The following is a 26,716-nucleotide window of genomic DNA, read 5'->3' on the forward strand; positions in this document are numbered from 1 at the left end:
ATCGATGTCATTCAACTTACACACTTCGACGTCACCTCAGCATCGCTTCAACAGACAAATAAAATATTAATTGACATCCATTAACTGACTATTATCGTATTCATTACAGTGATTAATCTCGCAATCTGTCATCCTTCTTCTTCCGTGTCCAAATTTCACCAACTGGATCACCGTGATCAGCTACACATTCCCAATCACCGATGCCATGTTTAGCAGGAGCTTTTCTAACGCCCCTACCACCACCTCCGATGATGAGATTTCCAGGACGATAATTCTCGTCCATCTTCATACGACGAATGACACTTCCATGAACCCTAACACCATCGGGAACATCACGAGTTTCACCGCCGGGGAGAGGCCAACGAATTGGCTTCCATGATCCGTCGGACTGCAAATCCATTCTACGGAAGGGCATGTACTCCATGATTTTCCAGGCAGAAACTGCAATTGCGCCGAGACCTTGGCCGTACTCTAGTGAGTCGTGGATTCGAGCTGTGCAAGCGCCGTGCATGACGTCGTGGAATTTTTCCTTGGGATCGTCTTCTTTTTCGTCCATGGGCATGTCTGGGGCATGACCTGAACCTCCACTACCGTTGGAAACTCGAAGATCAGGAATAGGTGGTCGACCAGTAGCAGCTTGCCAATCGTGGCTAACGCAGCAGCCCATTTCAGCAACCTTTTGGTCGTCGAATGTAAGACCGGCTCTTTGTGCTTCTCGGACAATCCACGCAAGAGGGATATGACTCGTACTCTTGCTACCTTCGTGGATCTCCCATCCTCCACCGACATCAGCGTGTCCTCCGGAAAACCAGACCTCGTCCATATCTTGTTCGTCATCGTCGTCAATGTTGTTGATATCGGAGAGGGCAAGGCCGGAAAGGTTGGAGAAGGTGTCGGGATCACCACATTGAGCTGGTCTTTGGCATGATTTGGAGCGAGCCCGATATCGTGCGAATTCGCCTCCCTTCTTTTTGGTACCTCGTTTTTCGTTGGGAGAAAGGTGGTTGGACTTTCTTCCTCGTTCTTCGTGGGGGTGGAGGTCCTCGCGAATGTCTTCACGGAGGTCGTTGATGGCCTTGTGCCAATGGTGGTGGTTGTCTGGCTTCTGCTTCGGTCGATCTTGATACATGAGATCTTGACGGAACTTGGCACGTCTTTCGTCAATACTGACAGCGTGACGAATCACCCTAGCACTACTTCGTGCAGTGTAGGGAAACTTGCTACGCTGCATCCAAGCAGTCTCGAAGCTGGGAACAGAGTTGACCGTGTCAAACAGGCCAAGGAAACGAATACGACCAACGGGGCGAGAAAACGTCTCTCGGAAACCTTTCATGAATCGAAACATTTCCTCTCTCTTCTCTTTTATTCGTTTGGTTCGCTTGTCGGGCTCCTTGTTGCAGTCCTCTTCGTCATCTTCTGGGACCGACTCACGACCTTGCCATTGAGAAAACGCCTTCCAAGCAAACTTGACCATTTCTTCATTACCGTGCGACAACAGACCGACATAGTCAAGCATCTCAGCCAGGAATCGCGCAATATACGCTCCTCGACTGAAACCAAACATATAAATCTCATCGCCAGGATTATAAAATCGCATGAGGAATCGATAGCCTCCAACGACATGCTGATCGAATGAAGAACCAATTGCAGAATCCTTGGCTTTTTGGTACCAAGAACTGAAGCGAGCCTTGATACCGGTGTGGGTGAGGGATCCTGAGATCACGTACGTACCAATACCAGCTGAGTTTGTTAGCCACAAATACACTCAATCAATCACACTCAATCGGTTACTTACGCTGGTAGTAATGGTACTGATCATCCGCCTCGCGATCCAACATTCGAAAGATCTTCAAAATATTGCTGTCGCTATCATCGCCATGAAACTTATTACCAGTTCCATCAAAGCAAAGAACAAGCTTCCTAGGCTTTCGCCCAGGTTCACCCCCAGCGACTACAGGCCCCATTGGAGTTTGTGGTCTGCTTTGGAAATCACGAGTTGATGAGGGGTGGTCTCTGACAGACTCAGTCGCAGAGTTCGGCGCAAGGTGAGTGTAATCCATGTTGCACAAACCAGCTCACTGGTGACACTCCAGAGATTGGGCTCACTGGTGACAATTTGTCGGTTGTGGCATCACGCAGGACAAAGACGAAATGGTCGGGGAACAGCCATCTTATGTTTGCTAGCTTGGACTGTCTCAGATCTCATCGAGCTACCAGGAATTACGGTTCTGATCGACAAAGCTATGTACACCGTTCACGACTATTCATTCCGGTCTTTATCCCCGCAGATGCCGTCAATTCTTCTCTTGTCCACCCGCATGCCGTCCTACGAGGGCGGGATGCGATTGACTCAACTTGGTAAGAGTGTCTTGGATGGTTGCGCCAGTGGACAGGTCGTGGGTGTTTTCAGGCTGACCATTTGATATCCTGCGTCGATCTTTGTCATGGCGATACCCTCTAAAGGGGCCGCTTGACTCTAACTGGTGTACAATCTCAGCCCCAAGACATTCACCAAAACTATCGTCGAACCAAGATGGAGCTCGTCAAGCCAAGATGGAGCTTTGCCGTCCAACTCCACCTGATCATCCTTGCAGGTAAATTCACCAACCAGAATTCATCAATCATCAGCAAGTGCCGGCAACTGTGGAATTACCTTTCCACTATCGTGACAAGGCTTATTACCTGCGTCGAGCTGAAAATCCAATTACGGTTATTGGATGGTTGATCTGTCTTTTGTGGCTGCCGGAGAGATTCACTTTGTCGATCAACATCCCTCTTTTCGGGGACCCGGTTCCCTTGAGAGTCTGAGCGTATACCAATCGCAGGGCTATCTACAGCCCACCTCGGACGCTATCTACCACTACAAGGCCCGTCCCGGGTAATGAGCAGCTTTCTTTTTGGTATGCCCAGCAACATGACTCTGAGTCTCAATGACTTGGATGAGACATTTGCGCCATCGACGTTGGTGGTATAATGCAAACTCTCCGGTTAGGAAATGCCAGGTTTCACTGAGTACTGTATGTCGATCATTCATGATTCATTGATCGGTCAATCACTGATAACTAATAGTCTAATCTCTTCTTTCATCGGCAGCCTACAGCTTACTGTTCTTCCAAACAGCACTCCGCTTCTCAACAAAACTCATAACGCCCTCCTTCATATTATCTCCACCCTCAATTGTCTTATAAACCCCATGCTCAATCCTGTTGGTACTATCCTTGGGCCCCTCAGCTTCCCACCCACCCAGCAACCCCTCGCGCGACACGATAACCGAATCGGGAGAATTGTTAGACATTTCCACCGCCCAGTTCAAGGCCTCGGGTACCACATCCTCCAGCGAGACAACCTTGTTCACAACACCCCAGTTGAGCATTTGCTCTGCGGTGTACATGCGTCCTAGAAGTGCAATCTCGGATGCGCGTTGTCGTCCAACGATGCGAATCAGTCGTGGCAATGCTCCTGCGATGGCTACCACTCCGCGCTTCACTTCGGGAAGACCAAATTTTGCTGTTGAGCTGGCGATGACCATGTCGAGGTTAAGTACCATTTCCATTCCACCACCTAGACAAAGACCGTTGACGGCTGCGATGACGGGCTTTTTACCTCGACGGTTACTCAAACCACCGAAGCCGTTGTCTGCCCACTTGTCCACCTTCTTTGTGCTGTCTTCATTGTTCTTGACATTCCACTCTTTCAAATCTGCTCCAGCACAAAATGCTCGACCGGTACCTGTGATGACGGCGCATCGTAGTGAGGGTTCGTTATCGTACCAGTTCCAAAGACGGTCAAGATCGAAGCTCATCTGTCGCTGCATCGCATTGAGATGTTGAGGCCGATTGAGCGTGACGAGAAGAATATAAGGTTTGGGGTATGAGAGGACCACATTTGGAACCTCTGGTGGTGAAAGTGACATGATGAATTGATGTGGGTTGATGTTGTTGTAAGTACTGTGATGAATGAATTGATGTAATTACTGATACAAATGTTTGACTGATGCTACAATTGACGACATGAAGCTCTTATTGAAATCAAGCTCCAAGTAAAGTGTGGGGAACCTCGGCACCTCGGTCTTCACCCCAGACGATCAATCACCCCTCAATACAAGACAAGGATTGTAATCATTTTATTCCGACAACGCCTCGTCTCCATTCTGGTATTAACTTGATTAATAATAATACATTTTATTCAACCCTACGCTGGTAGACCTCGTTTCTCGCTTTCGGTGAAGAAGATGACCATACGCCAGAGCTTCTTGACAAGATCTTCTGCTTCGTCGTCGAGGGCCTGTAAATGTTAGTAATGTACTCATAAAGGGATTGGGGGAACGTACGCCTTCTAGTTCTTCAACTAAAGCGGATGCTGTGCCATGAGCGCGAAGATGCTCTTCAACAGCCTCGACAAGCATCTCCTCTTGAACACCAAGATACTCGACAATCTTCTTCTCAACAAACGGTCGGAGCTTATCCTTAATGACAGACCCATCCATGAAATCCCACTTGACATCCCAACCCCAAAGACCATCCTTATCAGATGGAATCTCCTGGGCCAGAGACCTCACAGCCTGTGAGATTTCCTCCTCCGTCATATGCGCTGTAGCAGAAGAAGGCTCGAATTGAATAGGGATCAACTGTCGCTTAGTAGAAGCATCAGCCTCTTCATCATCCAGCAGACCTTCCACCTCTGCAATGGTGCGCCGTTGAGGAGCTGCCCTGGATGCCTGAGCCTTCTGAGCCGCGGCTCCGAGGGATAGCTTGAATGGCTGCGGTGCTGCGGCGGGAGCTTGTCGTTCTTCCATTTCTTCAGCTTGCTTGTCGAGGAACGAGTCGGCCATACCGCGTGCACGTTCCATCTCGACCTTTTCGCGACGCTGTTCATCATGCTCTGCTCTCCTGTCGGCTTCGTCTTGTGCTTCTTCGTCGGCTCGGTCTGCTGCTCGCTTCCTAGCCCAAGCACTATGGTCGCGGTAGTATGGATGTGTCTTGCGACTAGCCTCTTTCTCATCATCCCAGGCCTTTTCTCTCTCCAGCTGTTCTTGCTTCCTTTGCTCGAATGATTCAGCGTCTTGACGTTCTCGCTCTTGTTCTCGTTCTATCGCTGCTTGTCTTGATCGTTCTCTGTTAGACCACTTTCGCTCAGCCTCAAGATACACCTTTTCATCTTCATCATCCTTCTTTGACTTTTGTCGTTGGTAAAGCTCTTCATCGTCGGCATCTGTATCTTCGTCTTCTTGGTGGATGGAAAGGTCTGTGTTGGAAATGCCTCCATTCACAAAAGCGACTCGTCCGTTTTGTCCCTTAGGGCCTGATGGGGCATTCGCTATGCTACCTCTTGGGCCGAGAGGGACGTTGTTTGTACTGGGTGGTGAATCAAGTCGAGATCGTGATGGTCCGTTTCTTCGTCGCTCCATCTCCTCCATTTCTTCCTCCTTTCGTAGACGTTCGAGATCTCGTTGATTGCTTCTTTCACGGAATGCAGCGATCTCTTGAGCAACAACTTCTCGCATCTCGGCAGGGATATCGGCAAGTTCGTCCTCCTGAGCCAAAGGGATATTGACCACTTCGACGTTCTCGCCCTCGGTGTTGCCCATTGTGACATCTTCGCTAGCGATATTCGTTTTGGGGTAGAACAAATCGCGAACAACGTCCTTCAATGCAAGTCTGGCAGCTTCGAGCTTCTCAATTCCGATAGATCCATCTTGAGACTCTTCATAAGACTCCAAATACTTGAGTGAACTCTCGTCGACCGTAACTTGAAGCTTTGTCTTTTCGATACCCTCGTAATCGTCCTTGGGTCCGTCGACCGCAACCGGTTGTCGCTTCACAGGAACTTCGATTTGTTCCTCGTGAAGTAGCTTGACTGCTGTGCTAAGCGACCACGGATCCTCAAACAGAGCAAAACCAAACTTTACACCTTTGTGATCTTCTGTGACACTAGCAGCAGAATCCCACTTGCGCAGCTTTCCAACAGCACCCAACAATCGTTGAATACCATCGTCACCGCCAACGCCTTCAGAAATCTGATGTATAAAGATCGTTCGGAGCTTCTCTTCGTTCGTAGGAGGTACAAGCACTTGAACGACCTCTCTCGCTCCTCGATCGCGATCCATTCCTCGATCCATGCCGAGTCCAGGTCGTCCGCCGCTTGGGGGCTCACGTCCACCCGTGGGTGTACCGGGCTTCCCTTGCTGCGAGGTACCGAGTCGAATCACGGGGGCGTTGAAGTTGATGTTGGGCATGTTGGCGGGCGCTTGGAAGCTGGGTGGAAGGCCGCTTGGACGATTAGCTTGTTGGGCGCTAGACTGCTGGACACCTGGAGGTGCCATTCCTGGAGCAGAAGACATGCCTGGAGGAGGTCCTAGAAACATGTTAGACTGATAGTGAGAGTGGTCATGAGTATGCGCACCTAGACCAGGTGGAGGAGCCATTCCTGGAGGGGCATTGTTTGATCCGGGGTAACCTCCATAGGCAGGAGGCGCGCCGTAGGGATTGTCTGCGATGTTAGCTCTGAGTTCAAGATGAAGAAGGGTTACATACTGCCATAAGGATTGTAAGCCATGGCGCGCCGTGAATGAGCGCAGGATTAATCGTAAGAGGGTCGCGTGAGAAGGATATAAAAATTCCGACGCGAAAAATTCGATATGGTATTTGCGCAATGTGATTCCGACGCAATCGTGTTTGATGCACGAGGCTGAGATGTTCTTTGTGGTGGGGCCGATATGATCCACAATTTACCGCCTTATCGCACCTACATTTTTCCGAGTTATCGCGACTTTTCTGCTTCATCGGATGAACAGGTTATTGATGACAGCCAATTGGTGAATACGTTGTCCGCAAAATGTAAGTAATCTGTGTATGTAATTGATCTGATACTAATGTTTCCAGGGCCGCTTCATTCAGATCTGGCAGCGCAATGCTGTCAAGAATAGCTATACCATGCAGAAGGCCATTCACCACATCTCTCACCTTCCGACAAGGTCCCAAAATTACCACAGCAGAGGAAACATCACCAGCTGTCAATCCCCTCGCTCGATCCGATCCTCTCGTCAACGATCCCGATGCCGAAGCTCGAAATGAAGCTCTGAGCGAAGCCCGATCAAACCCTCTTATCGGCAGTGTCCCTCCTGCCCCTCCTCGCGATGCACCAGAGACAACCGCACCCAGGACCAACGAGCACATCTACGATGCCACCAAACCGTTTAGTCTGGATATTGCGTCAATCATCGCCAACAAAGCTTCCGCTTTTGGGGCAGAACAAGCTTCAGACCCCGTACAGCGACCCAACATTCGGGCTAAGCCTGTTTCTGGACGTACAGTCTTTGTCAAGGATCAAATTACCAAGAACAGCGGTCCTACTCCTATGGTCGCTTTGAAAATTCTTAACAGAATTGTTCGAGAGGACCAAGTCAAGAACAAATTCTTTAGCCAAAAGTTTCATGAGCGAAAGGGTTTGAAGAGAAAGCGGTTGGCTAGTCAGAGATGGCGATCACGATTCAAGCATGGTTTCAAGGCGACGGTCAGCAGAGTTATTGAGCTTAAGAAGCAGGGATGGTAGCATCGTTGTATTATAGATGTGAAAATGTAAACTATGATTAAGGACTTCATTATCGGCATGTAACTATGATTGACTTCATTCAGCATGTAAACCATGATTCACTTCTCCTCGTGCTACATATAATCGTCGTCCCAATCCTTGGTCGGACTTGGCAGCGGGCTGGCCTTGATCTTCGGTCGTGATCTAAACACCGCCTCCATATCCTCCTGCGCCATCAACTCGTCCGTAATTACAGTTGTATCCTCTTCAACCTTGGGAAAGTAGCTACCATCCTTTTTGGGAAGTGGTTTGGGTTTCTTCAACGAGCGTCGTCTGTCCAATTGAGCCTTTTGTCTCGCCTTGTCGAAACCGGCCATACTCTTCCGGGTTCGAGCAAGGAGATCAAATTCGTCGTCAGCTATTTCGGTTGGACTCTCTGTAATAGGCTCTGCTGGTGGTGGGGTGATTTCGAGGTCCTCTGGTTCGACGTCACCGAATGATTCGCGAGCCATTGTTAGACGTGTTCGCTCAGCGAGTGAAAGTGTGTGTCGAGATTTGCGTCGTGATTGTTTGACTGGGGATGGTGAAGCCATATCCATTGAGTCAAGAATCTGGTCTGCCATTTCGGTAGGAGATAGTGGGACGGGCATTGGCTCTGGAGACTCATGAGGTGGCATAGGAGGTGGCATAGGGGATGGCGGTGGAGATATTCCAGGAGAATGCGTCGGTGAAACATCATACTCAGGTCGTGGAGATGCAACAGGTTCATGCTCTGGTTCTGGAGAACTCGTCCGCTCGACTGACGACGCACGAAGGATACGCGCCTCATCTGCTGATGGTTTGCGGAGGTTTCTAGCCCTTGACGATACCGAAGCAAAAGAATCGTCGCTGTGATCAAGTTTTGGTCGGACAGGCATTCGCTTAGAAAAGTCCAGCTTCGCCTTGAATGACTTGATAGGAGACTCGGGAAGCTCGTGATCTTCTAGGTCGCTGATGACCTCTTCTTCCTCTTCTGGCTCGGGAGGTGGTATGTTGACGACTGGTGTAATTCGGGAAGCAGGACGCTGCAAAAAGTCGAGAGCTGAAGACTTTTGCGGTTTCGTGCTTTGCAACTCTTGTCCCAAATTGCGTACAAGATCGTCATATTCTTCCAAAAGCTTTGGCTTTCCGAATGTACCCTTTCTTGGGCTGACCTTGCCGAGGAGAAGTCCCTCATGAGCACCGAATCCAAAGTCGATTCCGTTCTCCTTCTCTCGTCGCTGATTCTTTGTCGGGGATGGCTTTGGTTGGTCGGCGGACATTTCGTTACGGAAGCTCTGCCATTTCTGAAGTCGTTCTCTTTGAACGCGCACTCGAGTGTCGAGTTGTTCCAAAAGGCCGGTGCCATTTTCTTCAAGCTCATCGAGTCGACCTTGCTGGACTCTTCGCCATACGCGATCAAACTCCATTCCTAGAAGGCCATCCTTTTTGATGCTGGCGTCTCCATACAGTAGAGTCTCCATCCATCGTTCGTTGCCAGACCAGTTGTTTCGGAGTGTCCGCCACATCTCGCGCCTAGCATCATCGGATATGGTCTTTCCTCCATCCAAAGCATCCAATGCTTCTTTTCGTCTGGCGATGCCCTTCTCCTTGACCTTCAATAGGTCCGCAAAGTCGTGGAACCTCGAACTGGCGGCCACTTTGCTGTTCAGAATCCGGCTGATGGCAACCTTGTGTGCCAAGACCATGGTCGTGAGATCCATGTTGTCGCTCTTGTATCCGCGATCCTCAAGAGCCAAGTCGAGCGCAAGAGCTTTGTGTTCGCCGCTTGTCGTGACCTCTTGCGCAATGACATGTTTGAGAACAGCCGACGAGAATGCAGCAAGAACTTCTTCAAGTCGCTCGCCTCGACATTCATCGAGCATGGTCTTTCGTACAATCGCATCCCTTCCAAGGACTCCATTCTTCTTGGCTGCTTCGAGAGATCGTAACAGGGCAGCTCGTAGGTTGACGGATTGAGTCTGATCGAGAGGAGGAAAGAATGGTTTGAGTTTCTGATCCGTTAGTGGAGGTCTCAGAATTGAGGTTCACCTTACCTTTTTGGTTTCATCAGGGTCCCATAGAGCAAACAACTGGTAGAGAGTCCATTCCACGCAGTGTACCCTCTTCTTCAGGCCTTGCGCACTAGTACCGCCTGTCGCAAAGGTTTCCGCACGAACATCAGGCCAGTCTTCAAGCTGGTCGAGATCGAGGAGGTTCAAGTTGGTTAAAAAGATGGATAAAGCTGAAGGTCCATGATGGGCATGAGCTGGCGCAGGAGCGGATTTGGGCGCGGCAGATTTATTGGTGAATCCAGCCACTAAACGGGCGGATCTTGTTCGCGGAGGCTGAACGGCAGCCATGGTAACATGTTTGATTCAGTTGAGTTTTGAATGGTCTAATGCCCTTTTGTAGGGACTTTGTCGGTAAGTAAAAGGTGATGGCGCATGAAAAGGCGGAGTGTAAATAAGGCTGATCCTTGATGCAGAGTAAACAAATCGGAAGTGGGTGGAGGGGCTTTGACGGGCGGATAGTGGGGCCGGTACTTACCCTGCATGAGGGATGTTTTTGAACAGGCCATTCCTTGACTTGCTTTGGGGTACATTTTATCTTGATTATAGATGTTCGTAGAAATGATATCGATTTAAATATGGCTTGGATGTATTTATAAGGGTAGACTAATATGGTTGTAGCGTAGAGCTGATGCAATGTTGAAGTGATTCACAATTTCGAAGATCCCATACTCAAAACATGTCAACATTTGCTTCATTCGAAGTTGTTCAAAACATTTTTCTGATACAAAAGAAAGTGTATAGATCTATTTTTCTCCTCCCAAACGCCTCTATGAAAGTTAACCAGCCGAAATGAATACGCCTCTAAGCCCCCTGTTCTATCGATATGTACTCCATCCATACTCCTCCAAATGACAATGTTGACTCTAAGGATTCATATCCATTCTGTCCTCAGTCTACCTCTACACCAAATCAAGATGCTGAAGACCAACATCTGTCTTGCTCCACGAAGACGAAGCTCCCGTTGGGCCCTTGTTTTAGAGTTTGTGATGATCGACCATGCTGGAGTCTCGATGACGGATTTGTTCTCGTCCGCCTTGAGCATGCCGCTTTCCTTCAGCAGCGAGAAGCATGTCGCTGAAATCTCCTGTAAAATGTGTTCCCAAAATGTCGCATATCAGGTGAATGCTTCGCCCGTGTCGTTGAACCCGATCTTGCTGCGGCAGAGAAAGGCCGTGACAACCGCAGGACATACATGCATCGCGATGATTACATGCCAAGATTCATCATCTGCAATCGAAGAAGTGTCATCTCCTGCTGGAGCTCTCCGCGATCCTCAAAGTCGTCAAGCAGTCTCTTAACATGCTTCTTCAGACTGTAGACCTCTCTACAGCTCAACTTATATTCCCGTTTCCAGTATAGTACCTCAGCCTTTGACTTTTCGAGTTGGTTCTTCAGCTTCTTGATTCTCTTGTTCTTAGCCCTTCGACGGCTGATAGGCCATTGGTCGTAGGGTTCATATCGGAGGCACCGACAGCGAGCAGTGGTAGTCTTTGGCATTTTGGCGTTTCTGTCTTTTAAGTTGGGAGAGCTTGTTGAAGTTGGGGGAAGTTGTTGAAGATGGAAGAGTGTAGAGAAGAGAGTTGGTGACAACAGGTTAGAATGTCTAGGCATATTTATTTCATACTTTGAGCTACAGCTTCACTCGTTGTTTTGTATGACCTATCATCCAGTGTCTTTCAATATTCCTGAAGCCCAGGGTGATGATTATCTATTTGCTATCTTGGTTGTGTCAGGCCTTTGAGCCAGAACAAAGGCGGAAACCTGACAAGAAGATGTACAAAGCCTTTGAGTGCAAGATTCACCCCTGCTTGATCCAGTCTATTGTCCCTGACCCCTTGTTTCTTCCAGAGCTAAAGCCGGCCGCTACCGACGACCCAGCCTGCTCATCCCTTGGCGACCCAAACCCAGTCGTCGTTGTGTCTATGAGCGAGACAGCGTGTACCGTTAGGAGCTACCCATGGTCTGCCATTCCCAACACTGACGACCACCACTCGCAATGATCCAACTATTTTCGCGCCTCATGATACAAACGCAGTCATCTCGAGCATCTTTATGCGCCTTACAGTTCATGCCATGCTTCCAAAAAAAAGCGACTGGAAACTTATCCCCCCTGACGATCGCATCAATGCAGTATGCGAGGTCGCTGTCTCGCATGCCATGGCCATCCACAAAGCGCACCAAAATCGACAGACTCTGAGCGCTGGACAGTGTACGACATAAGCCTTGAATTTCGTTGTCGTCGAGTTGTCGGTCTCCGGTCGTCAAGTTGAATCTCTTGACAATCTTTGCGATAATTGCGGTGGGAGCGGTACCCGAACGAAGAGATTGGATCTCTGAAGTGAGTCGTTCGTTCTCTGCTCGGAGAACCTCAATTTGGCGCTTTAAATCGCTCATCTTTGCCTGACAGGTTAACCAAGCGTTCCTTACATTCCTGTCGTGCAAGACGTACATTCTCAGAGTTGCTTCCAGCTCCTTCGTCGTGTAGATGCTCGGTGGAGGACATCCTGTGGTAGTTGCGATGAGGAGGATTGGTAGACGGACAAGGCTGACGATAGGTGTTGGTGCAAGTGTAAAGATTGCAGAGGAGGCGGAATAGTTTTTGGAATAAAAAACTTCTGTGAAGTAGATAGACGTAGGGTTTAGCACTCAATGCAATTCTTGCCAGCTGCCCGCCAGTGAATCAGTGACAGGCCCATTCATCGATATCCCCAGTCATATCATTTGTCAAGTCAATAGACTCAGTGTATTCAGCGACAATAGGGCTGCCATTTATTTCAAAGCGATACGTCAGCTTGAGCATTACTAGTAGACTGTTCCCAACGAAAATGACGGACAGAAACCACTCCTGAGAAGATGTCTGTCTCTCCTGATGGCCTCGTGATGTTTTGGCCAGAACATTCTCTTCATTGGTTTCAGATCACTTCTAAAGTTCTAAAGCCCAGTCAATTGATAAGGGAGTGTCCAAGCTCTCTTCCCTCATGCATGCTGCCGAGATATCAACCGCGGCACAGATGAAAAGTGAATTGCAGCCCACACACTACCTCTCTCACCAGCTTATGATAAGCAATTGTTGGGAAGGTTCTGTGGGCCCGGACAGTCCTAGTTTGCCAAGAAAACAAATATGCCGTGGAGTTGGCAGCCTTGTTTGATGCGCATCGCCATGCTACATACCCTTCTAACAAAAATGCCGGTCTAGGTACCTCTGGCATGAAGTCCTCTAAACCTTTTACCTCCTAGGGCCTCACTTTATTTCAAAGGGTCTGGGTTCATCTCTTAGGATGTCATCTTGCCTCTTAGTCTTCGTGTAGATAGTACTCCTAGTTTGCCATTCAGCAAGACGGACGACCGCTCCCGATAATCCAAGCAGCCCCACGCTTTGTGATCCAAACGCAGCCATCGTCGCCTTTGTGCTCCAAACACGTTGAACCCCACCCTTCGGATGCGGCAACTACATTGTTCCCCATGCCAATCTGATCGATGCAGTATTCGTTTATAAAATTGCAGCTGCTGTACTGTTGCATGAAGCACTCCAGTCTTGATAGACGCTGATTGTCATACATTATGCGGCACAAGCCCTCAACTTCGCGGCGCCCGGGTCGTCGGTCGCCAGTTGTCAAGTTAAGCCTCAAAGTAACGTTTGCAAGTCGGTTGAATTGTCGAGCCAGCTCGCTTGATTCCCACGAGCTGACGGCAAGCTCTAGGAGAGCAACTTCATTTGTAGCCGGCTTGGGGGCGGTACGGAGAGATTCGATCTCTGAGCGCAGCTCCTGGTTCTGGCGCTTCAAGTCGTTCATCTTTTCCTCGGATTCGGCGACGACTTGTTTGTTGTGTGCCTCAAGACGGGTGAAAGCGTCGAGCAGCTCCTGGTGCTGTTTCCGAAGGAGACTTTCGACAGAGGGTATAGTGTTCACCTGTACCATTAGCTAAATGCCTTACTGTCATTTGATGCACGTACCTCGTCTGGACGCTCGTCTGGACCTTCGCCTACTCGAGGCCGTTTGGATGACATCTTGGATGAATCGTGGTCGTGACTTGACTCGACTCCAGCTGAGTGTTGATGTAAGTGTAAGGATCACAGAGGAGTAATTTTAGGCATCGAAAATCAGCGAGGTGGGTAGGGCCTAGCATAAATTGCACCTCGTGCCAGCTGCGAATCAGTGGCAGGCCTGATTTCTCTAAATATTCGACTCCCGTAGTAATTAATGGACGCCTAGAGCCTTCTACGCAATTTCTCCAGTTAGTAGATTCGTCAAGTCCTAACTCAGTTGCGAATGTTCAACTTATCTCGTCCTCGACGTTGAACGGCCTCTTTTTAACATATGGGAATCAATCGCTGTTGGGATGGTTTCCAGGGTTGGGATTCAAGAAAAGCAACAAGCCATCAAGTCAAAGCTCTATGAACTGTTGCGTTTGAAAGTGATCACGCGTGGGCTTGGGTCTAGTACAAGCAGACTCGTCCCAACCAAGACTCTTAGCCTATTTCTCTTGCAATCCGTCGATAATAATTATGAGAAGGAGAGAAACAACAAGCACAAAGCTATTCATGGTTTGACGATGACACAATAAAAAGGCAAGAAGGATGTTGGATCATATCTACAAAACTTCTTTCCTTTTCCGGACTCATTTATTGTCATTCTATCTCTCCGTCATACCATCCATACCTAACCACAAAGGAAACCTGTCAGGCCGAAGGTAGGGGAAAACCGGCAAGCGAAACAAAACCCCTCCTTCTTTGCAGCCTGTGGTCCTTTCTCAGTCCTCGATCCTTCCCAGCTCATATCGTTCCGCTTGTTCCCTTGTCGTCCGTGTCAATCGGTCGGTCGTTCGGTCTTGATTTGGTTGAAAGTGGCTTGGCTAGCGTGAGCGGCCTTGATGGTGCCTAAAATGATGAAGTAGCTTCCACTACACGGATCAGATGTCTTTTGACTTACCAACGACATCTTCTCTTGGAGTTTTCCATGCCTGGTCGGCATTGGCTCGACAGGTGCCTTCCAACCGGCTACTTCAGACACCTTACATATCTGCATCGGTGCTGTTCAATAACAGAATTGATAATGTGCCCAGCTACGGCTAGCAAAGCAGACTGTTCAGCGCCCAAGAGAGGCGCACCTTAGTCTCTTGCTTTGCCCTCATAGGCCATATCGACCCAGCCTTTGAGTATGTTCGTCAAAGGTAGACCCAACTGATTGAGCCAGAATACATGACTCACGATGCCGGTGACCCCTTCTCGGCTGGATGTCATTCCTCCCCTTGGTGTCGAGGTACCATTTGAAGCTGCCCATCCCAAAGCTCAAACATCCCTTATAACAGTAGAGGTGATGAGGAGCCATCGGTCAGGCTTTCTTCCATCGTCCACCATCCATCGTCAACACACATCAACCATCGCGGCTAACACGCCCTTGAGTAGACGTCTCTTCTCACGAACAATATTCCACTTGCGCGACCTGATGACTTTCAAGACCGGCAGCAGAATGTGACCCCATGGCTCGCCCAGACCAATTTCCACCGACAGCCTGATGACTTTCAAGGCTGACAGCAGAATGAGGTTCGATAGCCTGCCCTGATGTTACACGAATCAAGGCCCAACTTGCTCCTTTGGCGAAGAAAGGCTGAGGGGACACCTCTGACACTTCCTTTGGAACATCCTCAACTTCGGCCTTCTCCTTCTCAGTTCCATCCTTCCCTGACAGCCTCACCGTTACATTGGTGACTTGGCGTCAACACCCGACGGTCACTTGACTCAGGTGCCACATTGGCCATAGCATCGCCTATCACCTTGGCCTCAACCTGGGCATCTCGACCTTGACCAGCCCGCGCTTCGAAATCGCCCTGGGCTGGAAGCCGGTCTAATCGGTCCAGAGTAACTTGTGATCCACCGAATTGTCCCAGTTGCCAACTATCCAGCCCAACGCTAGACTTCCATTGTGAAATGGCTGACCTGGAGCTTGAATCTCCCCGACTCAGTCCTCAACATCCTGACACGGATGGTCGAGGCGCATCCACGGCAAGGCTGCGAGGGTGTCAGAGGCCTTGAGACAAACCTGCCCTTACTGGCCACCTCATGGATACAGTAGTAATTGCCAGGCCTGATAGGCCTGATGTATTCCATGAAGAGTTCCATGTTCTTCTTGCCGATGGGCTTCTCCATGACTGAAGTGAGCTTCGCGATTACTCTTTCAGTAATGTTCTCATCGCGAACAAGTGATAACCCAGGCACCAGCCTCCTGTTATCGTTGAAGACGATGGGGCGGTCAAGCTGTTCCCTTTCCACTCGGGATGCTCGCTGGTCCGTAACTGGACTTTCCTGTCGCCGCCGTTTCGAAGGTCTGGCGTTGTCCGTAGCAGGTGGTGAATCGCGTGGGACTGGAATGGGATTGGCGTTGTTTTGGCTGGCTTCCAGCTCCTGGATACGCCTATCGGCAGCCTCCTTGTCCTGCACATGTCGCTGGATGACTGCCTTCTGCTCATCCACGACGGCCTTTAGTCGACGCTCGGAAGCGACCGCAGCTCTTCCACGGTCGACTTCCTCCTCCACCCGTATGTCCCAGATTCGTGCAGCTTGGGAAAGTTCACCGCGCAGCCAATCGGCGGTATGATGAAGTTCCCGGAGGGAAAGATCCTGATTTCGTCGGTCCCGGGCCATTGCATCCATCTCTTCCTTCATACGTCCGATGGTCTCCTGGAGCTCCCGGTTGTAGAGCTCCTGATCTCGTCGACCCTCCTCCATACGTCTGATGGTCTGTTTGGCGACGCGGAGTTGGTATCGGAGGTCCGCTAAGATAAGAGGTCAATATTTGGAGCGCTGGTGAATGCTGTTATGACCTACCTTGTTCGTCTGCCATATCGTATGTTGCGTTCGAATTATCCATAGCTGCGAATAACTTGACTATTGAATGTAGATATGAAAAATTTAATGAGAAGCCTGGATGAGAAAACGGTGTTATGAAGGACTTCAAAATGGTGTGAACAAGCAGACCGCTGGGGGGAATCGAGGCAGCAGTGGTAGACAGTGCACTAGCTCCTTTTGCCCATATCTTCCCACTAATCCAGTACCCACGCAATGAGCTGGACGATAGAAGAACGGTCTTCCATAGCTAAGGTTGTCTATGCTTAAGGTCGCCAAGATAAATATGCTCTATGGGGCTATTTCTTCTGACACCCTGACGGCAGCGTATGTGCAGGGGAACTAGATAGATGGTCACAATTATGGCAAAGCTCGATATAACCTGAGTCTGGAAGCTGAATGATGATCCGAAAGTGATGTTGCCCATTGGCTGGCTGGTTTGCAGACTACTAATACCCAGCATTTGATTACTAGTTCGGCATATATACTATCAATTGGTATGGCTGGTGGTGGTGGGCTCAGTCATCGGTAGGACTCAATAGGGACATCACTGTTTGGCATGAGACACAGGTTGAGGCACTTATAACATTTGTCTATCAAGTATCAACTATACATAGACAGCAGACCTATCGCAAGCTAGAATAAACCTCCGACTGAATCATCTTCCTGGTTTTGGTTACCCAGGTCTGGATGTGGACCAGCAGCTGATACTTTTCAGGGGGCACCCGGCGGCGCCAGACATTGGCTACCAGATAGGTTCGCTCCTCGACAGTCAAGCCCAGGGTCTTTGGAGAGAAGACCCATTCCTGAAAATGATTTCCAAAGTCATGCAGACCCGCCTCTGTCATAATGATCAAGTCAAGAATGCCGTCGATCTCGAATTCAGCACGCGCTATGCTGACTTTGTTCTCGATTTGCGATACAGACGCAGCGAATGTGAAAGTCTTGTCTGCCCCTTGAATCGTACCACCCTCCTCGTGCATGTGTTGCAAGAAACTGATAAGAGTAGTCCACTTTCCACGGAGGCAGAGCTGCTTCCAGTCGTTGATCGCTTTCCATAGTTTGGTGATCAGGTGTTGTCTGGCGGGAGTCAAGGTGCGAGGGTCACTCCATGAGCTGTCGCGAAAGCCGATCATGAGGAACATGTCCTCGTTTGGTAGAATACCTCGGTTTACATGGGGATACCTCTACAACTCGTCACCAGACTTCCTTTATAACACTTCATTATTGTGTTCATTCGAGAATGAATGCAATACTTGAAATGAACCTTCTAGTCTTACAGGTAAACCCTAAAGTATGTACGTATGTAATGACCACAACCACAAATGTTCCAGGACTAAGGATAAAGAAAATAGAAAGTCCCATCAGTGGCTGTCAGGTGTGATCTCTCTGGTCTTGTCCCATCGTATCTCGACCCGTCCTCAACACCAATACTGTTAAGCTTAACAGGAAGAATGATGACATTGTCACAGACTTATTCTCCTACGTATGTTTACCATGGTTACCATCACAAATATGTCAGAAAGCTGCATGTAGAAATCACAAGTCTCATTTGTGAATGTCCATTGTCCATTGTCTGATCTGTTGTACCGTATCCGATCTGTCGATCCTCGACAATCCTTCCTGAATTCTAGCTTTCTGCTGCTTGATGAGAGACTGATTAGGTTGTGTTGTAAACAGTGGACATAGTACTTACGTCGGAAAGATTTAAAGATCATGGTCTAGGAACGAGATCCTCAGAGAGGTCCTCAAGCCTAATGGCGATGGCGGGCTGGATCATCGCCTTTCGCTGGGCTTGTGACAGGCTTCTTCCAGGGCATATCACGTACCAATCGAAGGCGATGGCGCCCGCCATCGATTCCTCGGAGAGGCTTTTGGTGTTGGGCTTCTTCTTGGTGTTGTGCTTCTTGGCACCGGACGCCGCATCGATCCTGGTACCTGCCATCGTTTCTTTCCTTTGAGGATATGTAAGTATCTCTTGGAAAATAAATCGGTGCATGCGAGGTCTTACTGTGAGCTTTGGTGATGCTTTTGTTGTGTGAAGGGAGTCAAAATGAGGGAGAAATATTTCGTTAAATAAAATTGGCCTGCCTGACGTCCCAGGCTGCAGCTGAGAGACCACACGTTTGCCTTGGTACCTAGCTACTCAACGTTGCAATTTATTATACTTGACAGCTGCCAATTGCCGGTCAGTGGTTGTCATTCAGAGCCGTTGATCGACACTTGGCTGCCGAGTGGAGTCCGGGATGCGGTCTATTGTGGGTCGAACATCCACCGAGACGGTGTTACATTGTGAGGCTCAAGCTCCGCAAACTCGGAGGTCAATTGACTTCATCCGTTGGTATTAATCGTAACAACGGGCAGCAAACGTGCGGCAACAATGGCCCTATTCCAATAGAAACGAAAGTGAATGTTGTCCGTACAGGGCCAAAGAACATTGATTTGTATTATATGAATAAAATTCGAAAGCAATTACTCTTGTGATTACTCTCTACAATTGGCTGCCAGTTTTGTGAGGCCCCACTTGTCACTTGACCTCGACTAACACCACGAAATGAGATTTTGGGAGTGTAACGATGTATACAGAATATTACGCAGGTAATAATGAGAGAGACGAAACGAAAGGGCATATGCTTAAGGGGAAGACATGTGTTAATTACTAGCAACAAGCCAGTGATCTTTCCGTTTATAGCAGGAGTGAAATGGCCCAATGCCAATACGGACCGGATTTCGGGAGACATATGGTACGATCGAGTGGTATAGATTACGAAGGTAAATAAGATCGAGGCGAGATATCACCGGGCATTGTGTGAGGTCATGCGGTTGATGGCTCGTGAGAATGCGCTTCGACTTGATGCAAGGTCTTGAGAGGCGGAACACTCGTCCTTTGTCGTTTCTGTCTCACTCTTCCCATTATCGCATGATGGTATTGGAATAGCGGCTCTTTTTATGGTCGTTCGGAGTGGACAATGGACGAGATGGTCGCTATGATTGACAGGGGGAAAGAATACCGGTTCGAAGTAGACCCAGGGCCAGACGGGTTGCGGAATGACTCTAGTAACTATACTCTATGATGAGAGACTGCGAAGTAACTTTATAAGGGGAAGACTGGAACTTACGCCATATCAACCAGTATTGCTTGTCAACAAGAAAGTTGAAGTGTTTTGTCTCTGCATCTGTCCAGCAGTCAACAGGGGGGCAGCAGCCTGGAGGCAAGGTCTATCGCCTCGGCACGTGCCTCCTCGTGGACATCTTCATCTCCTTTTCGTATCCAATCGAGATAAAGTCTAATGTACCGGCGTCTCTGGTACTGAGAAGGGTTGGGGCCTATCCATGGCACCTTGAATACGTCGATGATTCGAGGTTCGATGGAAAAGCAATGAACTCGGTGAAGTCCAGATAGGCCACCACTGAAGTTTAGATCGTACTCATAGGAGTTGGCGGGAAGTAGATCTACGAAGTCGTCCATGGTATAAAGTGGTCTTGCGTTCGATACTCGTTGAGAGAAGGGGTTGCATGCAGAAAGGCTCCAGGAGGCGAGACGAATAGTCAAGGCCAAGTTTGAGAAAGCAAAAATAACTTGAAGGTAAATAAATTGAAGAGCACATTTACAAGATCACTCGACAAATTTCTAAGATATTCCAAGGTGAGGGGTAAGTGAATGTTCCGCTCATTCACCCTCCTTCCAAAAACGAGGAAGGAGCAGCTTGCACCTGCCACGAGTTGCCTGCCCCGATCAGCTTCCGCGCCAAAGTATTTCTAGGCACCAAGCAAGCGATTTCAACTTTTCTTTCTTCCACACAACACACCTTTCGCTTCTGCAGGTAGACAAAGCGTCCTTTCTCGCGTCTTTTCTTTCGTTCCTTCTTTCATTTCTTTCATTCACGCTGCCTTCACTTCCTTTCCCTTCTTTCCCAAACACAGCTTAGGCACGATGCCAAAAGGTTCAACTTCTTACAACAGAGAGCGCTTCCGCTCTCAGCCATACGGCTGGCGGAGTGTGCAGAGCAACCAGCAGTCGGTGTTTAGTGCCTCTTTTTCCAACACCTCTGAGGTTCAAACCTCTACCGGCCAGCCTGTGGACCAAGCCGTGCCTGAGGTTCCCAACAACGACACTGGGGAGCATACCGATGAATCTGCTCACCTTGGCGGATATCCTGTCACCGCGCCCGTTCACCAGGGAAATCTCCCTCATGCTGATGTCGAGCCGGCCGAGCCCCCCGCCGATGAACCCTGGGTCATCGATGTGGATGGTTCTAACCCTCGTGCTGATACCAACTCCGGGCCCGGAGAACCGCCTCGAGGCCCGCGCTCCTCTCGTACTCGCTACGATAGCTACCGCCCACGAGAGTTGAAGATGGTTAATAGCATGCTTCTTCAGTCGATCAGTCGAACCAACAGCCGCGCTCCGCCCTCTATCAGCATCTACAACAACAGCCGCGGCGGCGGAGTCCAAGACAATGTGTTCACCAAGGTCCCCAGTACTTCGAAGACCATCTCTTTCCGCGTGGACAGCGAGGAGACACTTCTTCAGGCCTATCGACACGTCAAGGCGATGAACCCGTCTGCCCCTGTGGGTGGCATTATGTTCAGTGTCCCACCAAAGACCGAGAAGCACGAGTTCCTTTTCACTGAGGTGAACAACATTCGCTGGAATGCCCTGACCGGCCGCCAGAATCCTCAACTTCCACCTGGTTGGAAATTCTTCCGAAGTATGTATGAAAATCTTCTAGCTTCGACCACTTACTTACTTTGGATAGACAAAGACGGAGGGTTCACCGTGAATACCGGAATGCCTATGCACTAGCACGAGATGAAAATTGGGCTGGCCTATGTATGAAACGTTGGGATGAACGGAAGGGTATCTGATGTCAAACTGGACGACCTCTTGTTTTGGAATTTCAGCTGTCGGATTACAGCTTCATGGGATAGATCAGAGGATAGGAAGTATGATCACGCAAGGACTCCGGGCCCGGCAATGTGGCTTATGACTATGGATAGAATCTGTATCTAAAAACATCTGTCCTCTACGAATCAATCTTGTCCTATGGTGACATACCGCTGAGGCCCGTCCACTGCTGCGACTCTACATATTGATCGCCCGACAAGAATGAGATGAACTTGCCGACAGGGTAAGAGGTGGTATAATTAGGTCTTTAGACTTGTAGACACTGGTACTCCAAATTCCAGAGCGTTTTTCCCTAGCTGCCTAGCACAAAGCTTGAGATGGCCTCCTCCAACTTTGAGTACCTAGACAGGCCTAAGTGATCAGGTAAGTCAATGAAAAAGGGAGAGTTAGTTAATGGGTGTAATAAAGATGAGAATAGTCTACTCTAAACCTCAGTGCCTAACTTAGACAATTTCTGAGTAGACCTATCCTTCAACCTCGTCATCTTCGTTAAGCAATTCCAACGCACGGGCTATAAGAGCTACCAAGGGCTGGTTCTCTCGACTCATCAGAGTGCGAGGCGTGCCAGTGGCCTCAAGCATCGCCCTATCCAACAGCTGTCTCAGCTCAGCCCTTTGCTGACGGAGTAGTAAAATCTGTTGCTCAAGTCCTGTGATCTCATTCTCCTGCAGACCAACACGGTTTTCCATCTCTTCAGCCACATATGCGTCCATATCCGCTGTATCGATGTCCTTAACATTCTTAGTGTTGTCGGCGTCGCGTATATCCTCGTCCATCTCAAACATCCCCTCGTGTTCTCCTTCGCCACGTGAAGGTATCTCTATCTTGAAGACTTGGAGATCGGAATGGCCAGGTGGAAGGGCTTCAGGTGACGCTGATGTGGCGGTGGTTTCGAGCTGACGGTCAGATGTAGAGGCTTCCGATGACACTGATGCGGCGTTGATGTTTGTGTTGTCGCCCGAGTCTTGACGACTCTTGGTATGATCGAAAGAGTCCTTATGATAGTCAGTGATGAGCATCGGCGTGTGATGTGGAAGGTGGTTTGGTGGTGTATAGGTGAGAGGAAGAGATCTCGATGGGGAACAAGGAAAAAGGGGACTTTAAGCCCCGCGCAAAGCTGATATCAAGACGTTATCTGGAGAACTGGCCCCCAAGAGCATAAGAGATGAAATAATTTGGTCACTCTATGCCAGCTTAGACTAGCAGTTAGACCACCTCATTTTGGTAGCCTAAGCCTCAAAGGACAACTCGTCTGTTGGCCACGTGGTAGGGTAAACGTTGAAAGCAAAGGTTGACTTATTGGAGTCATGATGTTGGGGGTGTAACCTTGTTGGAACCTTGTTGTCTGGAAAGCTGCAGGTAGAGTGGCAACGGGCGAGAAGGGTAAGAGTGCAGTGAACTGTGCAAAGCCATGATCTTACATGGCATGATTGGTATAGAAAGGCGTTGAGCGAGGAAAGGAAATCGTTGACTCACTGGTGACATTTTGACGGTGTTGCAAGTTCAGAGTTGCTTGACATCACCACAGCATGGGAAAGGAACAGTAATAACTTTGATCTCACGTGTCCATCTTGAAGGCATCAGAGGCAAGAGAGAAGGATTTGATTTGGCAAGCCCGACTAAAAGGGTCATGATGATTGGGAAAGAACATTGACTCGAAGAAATCTTGGCAACCACTCCTACCAAGGCAGGCACGTTTGCCGAAAGACACACCTCCAAACAACAACCAAAAGAGCACAACGTGTACAATGAACTGAACTCCCAATTCCCGCCATTATTCACTCAAAAATTTACTTCCCCTTGAATCTTTGCTCCAATCTCCAAGCTCTTGGACCGTTCGGCGGCTGGGCTGGTGGTGGCCGGAACCCTCCCTGGTGGCCTACACCATTCTTCCGACGACCGGTGTTCTTATCTCTGCCGTCGGACTGTTCGCTTTGCCTATGATGGGCCCCATGGGTATTGTGCCTCTTCGCCGGCCTCTGTTCGCGATGACCTCGGGAGGATCTTTTTCGGACCCGATTTGACCGCATGGCTGGTTCGCTCACCCTGTTAGACGTGGCGGATGTCCATGCTGTCCCATGGTTGGGTCCCCCAATACCGTCAACTCTACCGAGAACTCTATCGATATCAAGAAAGCTGAACTCTTCTCCTTCTCCCAAGCCTCGATCTGGCTCCCTTTTGACGGTGACGGGGTTGGCCAATTCTTGGGCTTCACCACCAGCGCGTATCGTGTTCCTGCCGAAACTTGTCCTGGTTACTGTCGCCGAGGGGCCAGTTTGAATAGTACCCTGATTCAAGAACGACTTGCTATCATTCCTGGGAAGACCCCGAGGGACAATCCAAGAGGAATTCGCTGAACCATGATTGCTTTCAATTAGGCTCCGTCGAGATTCGTGAAGATGCTCGTCGTCGGCATCGCTAGCAGCAAGGGCTTCTGAACCTTGACGACTCTCGATCAAGCATCTTCGGGACTGGTGTATGTATTCGTTACCGGACGGGCTGGAGGCGAGAGGCTCAGAACCTTCGTGGACTTCACCATCCTCGAGGATGATGGATGTTGATCGGTTGTGGTGATGAATGACCCTTTGGGCAGAATTGCTAGTGGTCTCCGAGACTCGACTGTTGCGCCCTTCGCTAGTAATTGTGTGGCCGGCCACTGCGGAGGTTCTTTCGTGAGTCCGACCGACAATGAGCTCACCTGGTCTTCCTCTCGTGATGTTCGTGTCTTCTCGGCTTCGGTTAGAGGTTTTGCGTCGCTGCAGCTTGATCCAAGATATTTTGTAAGCCTCCAGCAATCCATCCATCCCCACCGGATAACCTCGCGGCTCCTGACAGGTAGAGTATATGAGATGGTACATCTCACAGGAAGTTGTCATTGTACCATTCTCCAGGGCATCTAGTCCCTTGACGATGATCGACAAGTCGCGAGTCTTGACCCGGGTGATGTCCGTTTCGGGCGATTCTCCGGCAGTCTTCGCAAGACCAGCAACCAGGGACATCAGCTTCGCCTGCCTCGATATAACCAACCCGTCGTCTTTTCGCCTACGCTGATGTTCGAGGAAGCGCTGGACCAAAGCTTGGAGACCATTGGCAGGTCGAAGGTTACCGCAGTGGAAATCGTCAAGAAGACGATGTTGCTTATCAGTGAAGCCGTGTCCATCGCCAGCCCTACAAATGACGGTCCATCTGATGATGACAGGAATGAAGCGGAAGGCGTTTTCGTCTGAGAAAAGGGGATGTACCATGATCCGCTCGAGCCGTTTGCAAAAGGCAATCGTCCAGAGAGGGTTTTGTTTAAACACTCCAAGATGCTCGAAGGAGTCGCTAGCGCTGTTATCGAACTCGACGTCTTGATACAGGGAAACCAGAGTCAAGGGGTCAACCCCGAAGAGTCGCAGAGACAACCTCCACACCGATATGAAAGTGTCCGCCCGGCTGGGGTAAAGCAGTATGGCTGCTTTGTCCACACTGCACTCCCAGGCCCTGTCGAGATCGTCCGCGTTGGTCTGGTTCAAGATAGCTGTTCCTTCGCTACCACTCGAAGGAGAGAGCGGATGTTGGGATAGGAATGTCTCTTTTGTTACAGGCCCACGATCATCAATTCGTCGGCCCATTTTCTGTACACCCTCCCGGAACGCCTTCCTGTGAAAGTCAAGACTGTTAGCTTCAGAAGCGAAGTCATCGTATTCGCTTCCATTCTCCTGAACGGCCTGATCGTCATGTGTCTCATCCTCGCTTTCGCAAATCGTGTAGTGGGGTACGGGTAAAGACCTGTTGCGAAGCTGGATGCCCTCGGGATGCGGTGCTATGTTCTTGGACTTGTTCTTGGATCCAGCCGGTCGCCCACGTTTCTTTTTGGTTCCGGCCTCGATTGACAATTGTTGGGATTGGGAAACATCGTCAACTCGATTGGCGGGAGGGGCCTGGGACGAATGATCGTGGATATCGTGGCCGTCCATGATCGACCCTATGGAAAGGCTGTCGGTGGTGTGGAATGTCAGGAAGAAATTTGATATTGACGACTTCGATTAATTTTACTTGGACGAATTGTTGGTTGTGAAGGATGCGCGCATTGCCTGATGGCCGCTGTCATTGACAGTGACAAGCCAGTGCTCTGACCGAACAAAAACAAACAGATGCGTTTGCACACACCTAGATACAAACTCCCAGATCTGTTCTGATTAAACAATCCTGAAATACTTCAACACCACTTTTTCTACCTCCTTCGTTTTGGCACACATCGCAACCATACGAAAATGTCACTTTATCGACGTCGTCTTCGCAACCGGGCTCGCGGCGAACGATTTCAACAATCACAACGATATCGAGAAGTTCCCATCCCGCAAAGAGAACCGACCGAAGTTATTGATCTCAAACTCGTCGACTCGGTTTTAGCCTTCCACTCGACCAGCCCAACTCCGGGTTCCCGAGTATTCGAAATCGCGCGCGCTCGACCTTGCGACCCAGAAATTAATATTATGACCAAGATTCATGGTATTAATGATGGATGGGCGGGGGTTATAAACAATGAGAACAGTTTGATGAACGTGTATCACCTCATTCCCAGAGAAGAAGTGACATTTTTCTTTGCAGCAAAGTTACCCAGAGGGTCTAGCATCACTCAAGTGCCATTGAATCCCGACCTGGTACTACTCTTTAATCCTGTCAGCACAACGAACGCTATTCCATCTGATAGCCAACCTTTGAGAAACGCATACTCTTGGGTACATGACTGGAGTGGTGTCATCTCTGGGACCACCGATTCATATGAAGCCTTGGTCCAAGTCTTCAGAATGATGCCCCCCTCGGTAGTGAGCTTCATCATTGCCGGCAATCGGTGATTTGAAACCACCACCTGCCTCCAGACGGGTATGCTCAAAGCCTATTCATCATGATTTGAACTACGCTAATACCTGCGCTAGATCTTCTATATCAGCATTTTCGACGGTCCATCGCACACTTCAGCAACTTCGAGCGCAAACGATTTGGACAGAGTATGGACTCTGCAGGATGGGTGGAAATAGTGAAACGATCTTTCCATGGGCACTGGATTTGGGGGAAGTGTCGGTCTAAAACGCTTTGTATATACTCGCGCAATCGTGGACCAAATGGCATCTACTTCTGAAGCTGAAATCGATTGACGTTGTGTCTTCATCCAGGGGTTCGATCTCTGCATCATCTTCCAACATCTCGCCTGCTCCTGACTGTCACCTATTTGCCTAGCTCAAAGTATTTCCTCAAACCATGTTCCGTCTAACGTACCAGAAATTTTCTTTGCGCTTCAGCAAGCGCAAAGGTTTATCTGATGCACTTTAACTTCTAGATACAAAGCCTTGAGCT

At 49.3% G+C, this 26,716-nt stretch overlaps 10 protein-coding genes across 10 annotated transcripts; 2 read left to right on the plus strand and 8 right to left on the minus strand.

Annotated features, from left to right (window-relative positions):
• Positions 1-73: 73 nt before the first annotated feature.
• On the minus strand, positions 74-2,142 carry B0J16DRAFT_368203 (uncharacterized protein). The gene is made up of 2 exons (XM_046130196.1): positions 1,796-2,142; positions 74-1,740 (listed from the first exon to the last, which is right to left on the minus strand). The coding sequence occupies exons 1-2, from the start codon at positions 2,058-2,060 to the stop codon at positions 113-115; spliced, it is 1,893 nt and encodes a 630-aa protein (XP_045985802.1). The 5' UTR covers positions 2,061-2,142; the 3' UTR covers positions 74-112.
• An 896-nt stretch (positions 2,143-3,038) lies between these two features.
• B0J16DRAFT_331924 (ClpP/crotonase-like domain-containing protein) lies at positions 3,039-3,989 on the minus strand. The gene has a single exon (XM_046126654.1). The coding sequence runs from the start codon at positions 3,911-3,913 to the stop codon at positions 3,095-3,097; it is 819 nt and encodes a 272-aa protein (XP_045985803.1). The 5' UTR covers positions 3,914-3,989; the 3' UTR covers positions 3,039-3,094.
• B0J16DRAFT_331927 (uncharacterized protein) lies at positions 3,990-6,673 on the minus strand. The gene is made up of 4 exons (XM_046126655.1): positions 6,534-6,673; positions 6,403-6,489; positions 4,331-6,354; positions 3,990-4,284 (listed from the first exon to the last, which is right to left on the minus strand). The coding sequence occupies exons 1-4, from the start codon at positions 6,553-6,555 to the stop codon at positions 4,192-4,194; spliced, it is 2,226 nt and encodes a 741-aa protein (XP_045985804.1). The 5' UTR covers positions 6,556-6,673; the 3' UTR covers positions 3,990-4,191.
• A 74-nt stretch (positions 6,674-6,747) lies between these two features.
• Positions 6,748-7,597, plus strand: B0J16DRAFT_410662 (uncharacterized protein). Its single transcript, XM_046133176.1, has 2 exons — positions 6,748-6,836; positions 6,882-7,597. Coding segments are annotated over exons 1-2 (672 nt in total). The 5' UTR covers positions 6,748-6,834; the 3' UTR covers positions 7,552-7,597.
• Positions 7,598-10,019, minus strand: B0J16DRAFT_410663 (HAUS augmin-like complex subunit 6 N-terminus-domain-containing protein). Its single transcript, XM_046133177.1, has 2 exons — positions 9,606-10,019; positions 7,598-9,563 (listed from the first exon to the last, which is right to left on the minus strand). The coding sequence occupies exons 1-2, from the start codon at positions 9,909-9,911 to the stop codon at positions 7,665-7,667; spliced, it is 2,205 nt and encodes a 734-aa protein (XP_045985806.1). The 5' UTR covers positions 9,912-10,019; the 3' UTR covers positions 7,598-7,664.
• Positions 10,020-10,829: 810 nt separating this feature from the next.
• B0J16DRAFT_379788 (uncharacterized protein) lies at positions 10,830-11,234 on the minus strand (the record flags this gene model as incomplete). The annotated part of the gene is made up of 1 exon (XM_046131025.1): positions 10,830-11,234. One exon carries the CDS (start codon positions 11,232-11,234, stop codon positions 10,830-10,832), a length of 405 nt encoding a protein of 134 aa, XP_045985807.1.
• Positions 11,235-12,952: 1,718 nt separating this feature from the next.
• On the minus strand, positions 12,953-13,632 carry B0J16DRAFT_315602 (uncharacterized protein; the record flags this gene model as incomplete). Its single annotated transcript, XM_046125255.1, has 2 exons — positions 12,953-13,534; positions 13,579-13,632. 2 exons carry the CDS (start codon positions 13,630-13,632, stop codon positions 12,953-12,955), a joined length of 636 nt encoding a protein of 211 aa, XP_045985808.1.
• A 604-nt stretch (positions 13,633-14,236) lies between these two features.
• Positions 14,237-16,572, minus strand: B0J16DRAFT_368209 (uncharacterized protein). Its single transcript, XM_046130197.1, has 8 exons — positions 16,450-16,572; positions 15,665-16,397; positions 15,312-15,561; positions 15,049-15,280; positions 14,833-14,897; positions 14,733-14,774; positions 14,555-14,635; positions 14,237-14,502 (listed from the first exon to the last, which is right to left on the minus strand). Exons 1-8 carry the CDS (start codon positions 16,490-16,492, stop codon positions 14,398-14,400), a joined length of 1,551 nt encoding a protein of 516 aa, XP_045985809.1. The 5' UTR covers positions 16,493-16,572; the 3' UTR covers positions 14,237-14,397.
• Positions 16,573-20,401: 3,829 nt separating this feature from the next.
• Positions 20,402-21,274, plus strand: B0J16DRAFT_393987 (uncharacterized protein; the record flags this gene model as incomplete). The annotated part of the gene is made up of 2 exons (XM_046132106.1): positions 20,402-21,179; positions 21,228-21,274. The coding sequence occupies 2 exons, from the start codon at positions 20,402-20,404 to the stop codon at positions 21,272-21,274; spliced, it is 825 nt and encodes a 274-aa protein (XP_045985810.1).
• Positions 21,275-23,166: 1,892 nt separating this feature from the next.
• On the minus strand, positions 23,167-25,536 carry B0J16DRAFT_393992 (uncharacterized protein; the record flags this gene model as incomplete). The annotated part of the gene is made up of 1 exon (XM_046132107.1): positions 23,167-25,536. Exon 1 carries the CDS (start codon positions 25,333-25,335, stop codon positions 23,167-23,169), a length of 2,169 nt encoding a protein of 722 aa, XP_045985811.1. The 5' UTR covers positions 25,336-25,536.
• Between the last annotated feature and the right edge of the window lie 1,180 nt (positions 25,537-26,716).

The sequence above is a fragment of the Fusarium flagelliforme genome (assembly GCF_020744385.1).
Source record: "Fusarium flagelliforme strain FIESC 12 MPI-CAGE-AA-0113 chromosome Unknown B0J16scaffold_2, whole genome shotgun sequence".
Classification (NCBI taxonomy): Eukaryota; Fungi; Ascomycota; class Sordariomycetes; order Hypocreales; family Nectriaceae; genus Fusarium; species Fusarium flagelliforme.

Bases quoted from the DNA above. Each gene is read 5' to 3' on its own strand.
- B0J16DRAFT_368203 (XM_046130196.1), bottom strand. From the start codon at position 2,060: ATGGATTACACTCACCTTGCGCCGAACTCTGCGACTGAGTCTGTCAGA. The intron at 1,741-1,795 runs GTAAGTAACCGA...TAACAAACTCAG, and splicing joins TCAGTACCATTACTACCAGC to CTGGTATTGGTACGTACGTG.
- B0J16DRAFT_331924 (XM_046126654.1), bottom strand. From the start codon at position 3,913: ATGTCACTTTCACCACCAGAGGTTCCAAATGTGGTCCTCTCATACCCC.
- B0J16DRAFT_331927 (XM_046126655.1), bottom strand. From the start codon at position 6,555: ATGGCTTACAATCCTTATGGCA. The intron at 6,355-6,402 runs GTGCGCATACTC...ACATGTTTCTAG, and splicing joins GGCTCCTCCACCTGGTCTAG to GACCTCCTCCAGGCATGTCT. The intron at 4,285-4,330 runs GTACGTTCCCCC...TAACATTTACAG, and splicing joins TAGTTGAAGAACTAGAAGGC to GCCCTCGACGACGAAGCAGA.
- B0J16DRAFT_410663 (XM_046133177.1), bottom strand. From the start codon at position 9,911: ATGGCTGCCGTTCAGCCTCCGCGAACAAGATCCGCCCGTTTAGTGGCT. The intron at 9,564-9,605 runs GTAAGGTGAACC...CTAACGGATCAG, and splicing joins ACCCTGATGAAACCAAAAAG to AAACTCAAACCATTCTTTCC.
- B0J16DRAFT_368209 (XM_046130197.1), bottom strand. From the start codon at position 16,492: ATGGATAATTCGAACGCAACATACGATATGGCAGACGAACAAG. The intron at 14,636-14,732 runs GTGCGCCTCTCT...CAGATATGTAAG, and splicing joins GGGCAAAGCAAGAGACTAAG to GTGTCTGAAGTAGCCGGTTG. The intron at 14,503-14,554 runs GTAAGTCAAAAG...TCATCATTTTAG, and splicing joins TCCAAGAGAAGATGTCGTTG to GCACCATCAAGGCCGCTCAC.